We start from the raw sequence: 9,799 nt of genomic DNA on the forward strand, positions 1-9,799 counted from the left end.
TTTACACTACACTTTACCAAAAAAAAAACAACAACCCCAAAAAATCATATATACATTAGCGAGCACCCGTACCCCCGTCACCCCACCGCGCTACGTCTACGATGACAGACAAGAGGAAGTTCCTTTTTCGGCGTCTCTTTCTACCAAGCACGTTCCGTGGCGCTAAAGATATTCAAACGAGAGAAGCTAATTTGGGGGACAAGGAGGGCAGGAGTAGGATACTGTACGTACGCAGCGTCGCGAGGCGGGAAACACAAACACCATCGGGGAAGTTAATCCGGAAGCCAGGCCCCGCCCCCACACCAAGGGAAGTTACCACGGGAAGGGGTAGTGACGGGGTCCTCAGCAGGGCGAGGAGGACATCTGCTCGTACTCAGGACACTTGAGGAGTGCCGGGTAGGTGGAGGAGTTCATCTGCAGCGAGGCCTCGGAGGAGATTGAGGAGGCGCTGCGCCCGCGGCCCGCCCAGGTGTCCGGGTGGAGGAACTGGCCCGAGTAGTCGGAGCAGTTGCTGAGGCGCGGGCGGTAGAAGCCCTGGTGCGGCCGGTACATCTCCTCCGCCGTGTAGCGCTTCATGAACAGGTAGACCGACATGACGCCAGCTGTCTGGAGAGAGAGAGAGAGAGAGACGCTGATATTTCATTCAAGTAACCAACCATTTGTGTAAATGGTGGTTGGCAATTTCATTGAATTAATTTCTTTGGTCATCATAAATTTCATTGGCCTAAACATTTCAGTTTAGGCTCGGGCTGGGTGATATCGACAAAATAGTTTTGGACAAATACCTCCATATTTAATTGTAATTTTCAAAATGTCCTTTTTATTTGTTTTTATTGCATTTTATTTAATGTACTTTTTACAGATCTTTTTATATCATTTTTATATTGATAATTTAACAACATTTTGGGTGATAATATATCCACACAAGAAATATTTGAGCGTTTAATTGCAAACGCAACATTCAACTATAGCTTGATATTATGTTAAGTAACATCCAAGACGATAACTCGTCCCATCGAGATTGTATCGATTTATTTCCCAGCCCTAGTCACTCAGCCCTGTTTCCCCAAAAAAACTGAATGAGTGGCAGAAAACGAGGGCTTTCATATTGACATGCTGAATGTATTTAAAAAAAAATTAAATAAAAAAAATATTTTTAATGTCCTAGATGTTTCATAGATCTCAAAAAGTTTATACTGTTCAGTCAACGTAATGGATCTGATCGTTACTCAATATCAGAGGAAGTGCTGAAAATCTGTGTGGTTGCATGCCAAATTGTCCCTTCTCAAGATTCCTTTCCTCTGTGGTTTTTTGGGACCTCCTAATTAATCCGCCGTCTCCACGGGGAAGAGTTTGTTAGCGACATATATATACACGGAGTATCCATAGCAGCAACTTCTTGGTTATCTTAAGATGCTTTTCCAGACCCCACAACTGCAGGAGTAAAATATGGTTCTGCAACAACAAGCAGTGTTCTGTTTATAAACGCAGATACACCTTAATATCGGTGACTAAAAGGAGACACGATTGAGTCAGGTGTGTGAGGAAGGAGTCAGGGATATATGAAATGAGTCCTCAGTCCTCACGTTTGACTTATCACCATCTTATTTCTTATCTCTGTGGGCACGGTGGCACAGTGCTTGTGCTGCTGCCTCACAGCAAGAAGGTCCGGGGGGATGTTGGCACCGTGCTCAGGCAGGTTATCACCCGATTAGGGGACGTTGCATGTTCTCCCTGTGCTCCCATTTGGTTTCGTCCATACCCCCACCCCATGCACATGCAAAAGACTGTCGTCTGACCAGTGATGGACGTTTGGAATTGGTCCCCGGGTGCTTTGCTGACAAATAAAGAATCATCTGTGTCCTGTTCTGCTTAGTTTACATTCCTACTACATTGAAGGATTTTAACGGATCAGCAGATTATAGCGGCTTCAAAGTCCCAGGTTATGATCATCTCTTATAAAACCTACATACAACCTCTCCCCGTTGTGAAACAACAATTTTCAGACACGCCACCCCGATGGCAGGTGTAATCCGTCATCGCAGGAAAGAAGCAGAGAATAAATACATGAAAATATTGCTGTATTATTATCCCCTACATATTATACCGTATGTAGGGGAAATATTTTCCATCTGCCGGTGCTATTTTGCTGTGAGTGGGCAGAGCTGAACGAGGCAGCAAAAGAACACATGCAAGCACATTGTTGTGTTTTTGTGTTATTATTTCATAATATGTTTGTCTCCAAAATTAACTATTATCTCTCCAAAGCCATCAATCTAGCGTAGTAGCTGCTTGTTTTTTGCTACGAGGAACAGAATGACAGACGGAACCGAACTGTATCTGTGTCAAGACGTTAAAAGACAGACGTGTGTTAAACACTTGTTTTAAAAACAATTATCCCAATGCCTAGAAAACAATTATTTAATAACAAAATTAAATAACCATGATGGCTGAAATAGATGAATTCACCTGAGTTCAGACAATCTCATATTCATTGAATAAAAATAGTACTATTATGTCAGGACAGACCATACAGGCCTTTTCTTCACTAACTATCAGCGGAACATTCACTTTACAGATACAGATTCAATACAATTATAGTATATTTAGGCAATTATGTGATGATTAAAGATATGCTATTCAGATTGATATATTTATGATTTTGACAACTATTCATCATTGCATCATCATGCATCATTGATGGGGGATGAGGGTGTTTAGCAATGACACCACAAATGCAGCGTAACTAGTTCTGTCAGACAACTTGACGGCGCACACACGCTTTCACGCCCTTATGGGCCGACCTATTTAAGCAGCCAATTCCCCCTGCTCTACCTGCTTTGCTGTCTACTTGCTTGCAGTGTATAGCTGCACTACCGACACCTCCCTTGCACCCGCCGGTTGGGCTCTGCTCTTCTATCCAATGGCTGGATTCAAGCTCATCGCTCCTATCATTTCTATCTCACTAAGTATGTTTACTGCTCACCTCGCTGGGAGTGATGAGCTGTAGAGCCCAGTCTCCAAACTCAAATAAGGCAACATAAATAAAGATTACTTTAAAGTAAATCTAAGAGTTGTTGGTCAGAACTGGAATACAATTACAGTATAAGAAACACATTGACACTTGTGATGTCTCCTGAGGAAGGCTGTAGAGTAGGCATTTTTACACCTGATATCATTAGCTCTAATGAAGTCTCCGGCTGCTTATCTACACTAACTTAACTTCTCAGACTGGAGTTGTGTTCTTGGAAAGCTCACCCTTTAAGTTTGTTCTTGTGAAGGAAGAACTCAGTGGAGGTTTCCCATTGCTGTCTAATTGAATGCTGACATATCTGTGATAATCCAATTAGCATCCATTACATTTTTGGGTGAAGCAATACAGATCAAATCAGACCAAACCTCGGACAGACCCTTGGAGTGTGAGAGATGGGGTTCACGAGAATGAGACAAGCTTGCTGAATATCTCTGCAGTGCATGAATGAACCGGTTCCAAGTGTCCTTGGATACCTCAGTGAGCAGGAAGGAGATGGCAGCGAAGGCAAACGACCAGCCATATTTGTAGCTGAAGTAGGCCTCGTTAGACTTGGTCCTGTTCAACATCTCATCGTTGATGCTGGAGATGTACAACACCAGACCCACCACCAGGGACAGACCTGGGAGGAGAGAGAGAGAGACAGAGAGAGAGAGAGAGAGAGAGAGATAAATATCTTCAGTTGCATCATGTAGCCTATTATATTTGAGAGATTGCAGGGGCATAATATCATATGTCATATTATGGACATATTGTTAGATTGAATGGTAGATTAGGATGGCTGATTGGTACCAATAGAAATACCTGACTTGATACTAGTTCCTAAACAAGAATATATATATTATAATTCCAAATCAATCATCTAGAGCATAAAGCTAATGCTGTTTTTATTTGAGCAGTCTTCCTGTTCTTAAAAACCTTATTAGCATAAATGATCGTAATTTTAAGAGAGAACCACTTATATGTTAAACGTTGGTATTGAATGCAACAGAGCGTTTTGATGCTCTATACTAGCGATACAGAGCACATAGATAAAAGCACGGTATTTTTCAAACCTGCTCTAAATCGTAAAAGTCACTGGTGATGATACCTGTTGATCACTGTTATATTGTAAGAGCTATATCAAAACAGGTACCTGAGAGAATGAAGAAGATCCCAGAAACGAAGGCAAGGATGGTTCGGTGCGGTCGGATGTGTCCAATATTACTGAGGACGAAGCCGATGAACATGAAGAAGAGGCTGACCAGGGGAAACGGAGTTGCCGAGCGGATCATCTCTAGAGGGATTCAAGTCAGGTGGGAAGATAAAATCATTGACTATTGCCCATAACTATTTACAATGTTACATGGTCTAGTGTGCAGTAGAGTCACATTGAAGTTCCACCACCGAGATGTTCACTTACTGAGGACACTGACGGTGGACTCTGAGGTCATCTGGACATTGGTGGGCATCACATACTCTATGGTGAAACAATGCCCTTTTTCCTCCCCTTCAACAGGAAGCCAGAGAAACAAAACAGAACAAAACAAGATAACCAGCTAAAGGCATTGCAATAAGAAGTTTAATTCATTCATTTCTAGTTGTCTGGGGGATGTTGGGATTTTTGCAGAAGAGTCATGGTGACAAACGGCTGACGGGATGGCAGGACGAGAGTAGAAATTCATAGACCCTGGTTATCACTGTAGCTCCTTTGTATTATCGGTACCCAATGCTTGCTGTGGTTAAGGTTGCCTCTAGTACTGTAAATGACTGCACTGTCTTTATTGGGCTGGTAGGAGTGGGCTCTTAGGGCCTCTACAGATTACATCATCATTTAGCGGACCCTTTTGTCCAAAGCGACTTACAATTATTCATACACCGATGGACTGAGCCATCAAGAGCAATTAAGTGCCTTGCTCTTGGACACTAGAGTGTGCTATCAGGAGGAGCAACCTTCAGATTACTAGACCACCCACTCTACCTCCTGAGCTAGTGCCCCTCCCAACAATGTGGAAACTTATTTGTGTGGGACCAAAATCCCCTAGGAATAAGAGCGGGATAAGAGAGGATGTGAATTCTGCTGTGTGTTCTCTGCCAGTGCAACACCCCATTGATAGATCTGAACATACACTGGAAACAAATGTATCTCTCACCTCTTAAAGAGCCCAGCTCACCTAGAGGGGACAGATTAGGTGATGATATGAAGGCAATGATCTGTTGTCATGTAGTGTTCATGTACTGTATGTGTGAATGACCAAGCGAGAGAGAAAGGACTGCATTTAAGCACAGTAAGAAGTGTGGTAAGTTTCCTGAAAGCAACGCTTTCAGTGAGTCTATGCAGTTATAAAGGATAGGAGCATTTACATCAAAAACTGATTGCAAATGTATCCAAAATGATTGTGAGTTCACTGGTTTAAGGAAGGCTAAAACAATTTACCCAAACTAAAATATGATGTCAAGATTAGATTCAACTCATTGTCATTGCACAGAGTACATTCTAGTCACTGACATATCTAGGAGCAGTTAAGGGGTTAAGTTTCCTGCTCAAGGACACTCCAGCATGAGCCGGGGATCGAATTGGTATTCTTCCGATCATGAAACAACTTGCGCTACTTCCTGATCTACTGCCCCATACTGCCCCTGTTTAGGTGCAAAGGACTGAGTTTATTAGCGATAGAACCAGGGCTGATGAAAATGTCTGAGCGCTGTCAAATCTGTTCTTCCTCTCTCTCTCTCTCCCTCCCCCGCAGCCAGTGTCTCCCTCTTTCCCTCTCCTCTGTCGCTCTTTGGCAGAGTTTCCGCATTAATTAACCTCGCAGAACGGAGAGGATCGTGCCTCGGTATGGCCACGCTTAATTAATTTAAAGTGAGGGCTCTGTGTGTTTCCCAGGGTTCCTTGGCTCCTGGCATATTAAGCTGTCAGATCGCTGTGTGAAGGGGCTTCCCTGAATCCAATTAAGAGTCTACTGTGCCGGTGTCCATTGGGGATAGCAGTGTGAGAGCTAGGGTGACCCTCTTAACCTCCATCACATGCCTTAGTCAAGGATGGAGGTTTTTATGACATTAAAACACAGAGTGCCATTCACTTTAATAGCTATTCGTTGTTTTATAAAATATCGCTTAGCACTGTGAGTAATTGACAATTACAGTGAGCAGAGCCAGACTTGCATTGCGAGGGGTAGAATTTGCTCATACATTTTGCAAATAAAGCAAAATTAGCCGTTGTTTCAAGGAATCAGTCTTTCTGCGACCATGAAAAAACAAACAGTTTATTATTGAGCTCAAATGTGACGATGAAATGATCGTACTATTTATTTTTGTACCAAGGCCTGCCATGGGTCATACTATATTTGAAATCCGACATGAGCTGACATGTGTCTCCATATGACCCATTGATGACCATAAGGTTTGTGGGGAAAAAAACCCCTACTCTACATACAGTAAACACATGCTGTCGGCAACAGCTGACAGACAGTATTCATCACCAACACCTATTAAACTCAAAGCGTCATCAATACCAATTTAAACACGACGGCATCGGTCATGCTCTGTACCGTAATGACGTGCGATAGCGTACAGTGGTCATTTCTGGGTCAAATACTGTCTGCCAGAACAGTTAAGTGGACAATAAAGCCACTCGATTGGCCTTAAAACACACACGCACGCATGCACGCACACACACACACACACACACACACACACACACACACACACACACACACACACACACACACACACACACACACACACACACACACACACACACACACACACACACACACACACACACACATTAGTCGGCCCATTAGCCCTTTTAACAGTCCTGTTGCGCGTTTGGAAAACATGCCCACCGGCTGGGCTGTTAACCCTAAAACAGGACAGAGGAAGTCAATTATTTCAGTATGTGCCAATGCTAATCAGTGGCTAAAACCTTTTCCAGTTACAGTGTACATTTTCCAGTGTGCATAAAGTAGTGGACTTTGTACAACCATAAGCATAATTTACAGTATATATATATATATTATATATATATATATATAATATTATGTTATATTGCCATCTTGTTTTCTACCACAACACCAGAAACATTAAGAAAGAGTAGAAAAACCCAGAGAAATAGGGTCAAAAAAGGCTGTATCCAGCGCTGTGAAGAAATCATGAAAGAAAAAGTGGATACCTGGTTTACTCCTGGAATGTAACAGACCGGAAGGCCCATTCTCTAAGGAAAAACAAAGACCTTTTGATTAGTACTTCCACTTCCGCTTCCAGCATGCCCCCTGAGATGTACAGGAATGAAGAGAGGCTGCTTTGAGAGGACAAAAGGAAAGTGCAAAGTGGAAAGAAATACATTTTATCCCTGAGCGGCTTTGCCCGGGGAAAAAAAGATGCAGGTGAAACAGTTTGGGTTGTCGAGCCGATGGTGGCCTGGCGGGGAAAGTCAGCGGGAAATAGTTGCTTGAGCGCAGACTGATGCTGTCAACAAAAGACAGGGTTTAGGATTGGCTGCAGGAAGAGGAGAAGAGGGGCGTGATGCATTTGCACACAAACGGAGAGGGATGGTGTTGCTATAAGAACGCTACATGAAAGGCAAAGCACCAGTAGCCAGACATTCAAATGGTTAAATGAAAAAAAGAAAGAAAGAAAGAAAGAAAGACAGACATACTGTCCATCAGAACAAACAGACCACACCGCTGTCTAAATTGGGTTGGCTTTTTAATTCTTAATTTAAGTCTCTCCATTTGGGACTAAGCAAAGAGTCGTCTGACTTTGGCGGGGACAGAATGAATTGCTTAACAGACATCTTAGGTCTTTGTCATTTAAAACAAATGTGAGCGGCGACAGTATTGGTGGCACCAACAGCATAAGACATGGAAATAGCATATTATTTAGTAGGTCTATGTTAAATGACTGTTTAGTATGTCCGAAACCATACGATGCTCAAATAGTAGGCAAAAAGTACCAGGATGACATACTCATGCTTTTCTTGAAAGTCGCAATGTTTCCTTTTTTCAATTCATTGGTGCATCTAAATATGAAATGGAAATGCGGATATGTTCAGAACTTCAGATATAAACTATAGAGCTGCTTTCACACATGCAGTACAACCCTGAAATTATCACGACATTACACAGAGCAGCTGTATGTGTGAGTGCAAAAGTCCGAATCATTCGGACTGGACATTAAACTGACTTTACCCAGCCAGCAGCCTCATACAAAGTCTGCGTAATGCCCGATTGAGTGCTATCTGTGAACAGAGGAGGTGATTGTCCGGAGAATTCACAGTGAGTGAGTGGGCGCGTCGTGTGCTGATGACGTCTATCATGTGACTGCGCTTGAAAGACACGTCATCAACATGCCCACTTGCCGAGGGTGAAGAAGGGTAATTTACTGCCATAACCTATGAGGATAAGGAAGAAGAAGAAGAAAATATATGTCCAGAATGTCTAATTAGAGAGACAATGAGATTTGGGAGCTGCTGTTGGTGAGGACCGATGCTGAAATCGTCTGTGGTGTAAATCCAGACCAAGGCGCAATTGAACGCCAGACTAAAAGCACTAAAAAGGCTGCTTCGTACTTCGTACCTTTCTGATTTCTTCATTATTCCTTTCCACTGTTTAGTTTATAGTGCAAATACGTCCAAGTACATGAGTATCAACCCATCTTGGGTGTGCTGTAAAACTCTGCTGCGTCAGGCGTCATGTGTCATTGTGTTATGTCCTGCCTCCTACATGCTCTACCCAGGCCCCTCGTCTAAACCACTACCAGTATTTCTAGGTAGTGTGAATGCGTCTGACACAGACAATCTCTGGTTGTGTACTACACATGTTAGCCACAAACCCACTGTCTGAGAGTGTTGCTAGAGTGAACCGACTTCTCTTAACAGTCATTTGCAGACAGTGCTTCAGATATATAAAAAAAAAAGCTATTTTAAGATAATCTGAATCCATAAAGGCCGGATGGCATGGGAGGCAAAAAAATCCAATTAGAACTAACAGGCAGATTTTAAAAATACCAAAACTCAAGCGAACACTGAATTATGAAAGTCAAATTTAGTCCAGAAATTAAGATATCGTCACATCTGATACCATGACATTGTGATTGTTGTTATAATGTGACGATGAGAAAACACAACCCAAACTTTCTCAAGACATGAAGTCTCAATTATTCGTTTCATTTGACAAGCTGTGGTTTCAGTGTAGGAGATTCAGTCCAATGTGACAAACCTCTGCTGTAAGCTTTTAAATGGGATTGGGAATATGTATACACCCAACTCACCGGCCAGGAAGCAGACCCTCCAGAGGCCGGAGTGCAGGGACATGCGTATCTCGGTGCTCTGGTTGAGGGGCAGGATGACCCCCTCCTCCAGGTAGAGCCAGTAGTCGGTGCTGACGGCGACGCCGAGCAGCCCTAGGCCACACACAGCGAACACGCTGCTTAGCAACGTCAGCGCCTTCCTGCCACATAGGCTCATACCACGGCCTGGACAGCAGGATGGCAGACCCCGCTTGCAGAGAGGAGCTGCACACAGGAGGAGAGGAGGAGGAGGAGGAGGAGGAGGGAAGTTAAAGTAGTGTAGGAAGTCAGGAAGAGAGAGGAAAAGATACAGACAGACAGACGGATACAGTAAATAGATCGAAAGATAGGAATAAAAGGAGGAGAAAAAACTAGGAAGAAAAAAAAAGGAGAAGCTTGTTCTGAAAAAAATCTGTTGTTAAAAGAAAAGTAGTTAGTGGAGGAAGAAGTCAAGAAGAGAGGGGAAAAGATAGATAGATAGATAGAGGAGAAAAT

The 9,799-nt window shown here is 43.0% G+C and overlaps 1 protein-coding gene across 2 annotated transcripts; it reads right to left on the reverse strand.

The window, feature by feature from the left end:
- Nucleotides 1-342: 342 nt before the first annotated feature.
- Nucleotides 343-9,482, reverse strand: LOC307229794 (voltage-dependent calcium channel gamma-5 subunit; the record flags this gene model as incomplete). Of its 2 annotated transcripts, none has more annotated exons than XM_079999872.1 (5): nucleotides 343-606; nucleotides 3,508-3,653; nucleotides 4,167-4,307; nucleotides 4,434-4,520; nucleotides 9,287-9,482. In XM_079999872.1, 5 exons carry the CDS (start codon nucleotides 9,480-9,482, stop codon nucleotides 343-345), a joined length of 834 nt encoding a protein of 277 aa, XP_079855998.1. The 2 variants fall into 2 exon arrangements, with proteins under 2 accessions (XP_079855998.1, XP_079855997.1); XM_079999871.1 differs by having other exon boundaries at nucleotides 4,434-4,551; nucleotides 9,276-9,482.
- Between the last annotated feature and the right edge of the window lie 317 nt (nucleotides 9,483-9,799).

Source organism: Zeus faber (assembly GCF_960531495.2).
Source record: "Zeus faber genome assembly, chromosome: 4".
NCBI lineage: Eukaryota > Metazoa > Chordata > Actinopteri > Zeiformes > Zeidae > Zeus > Zeus faber.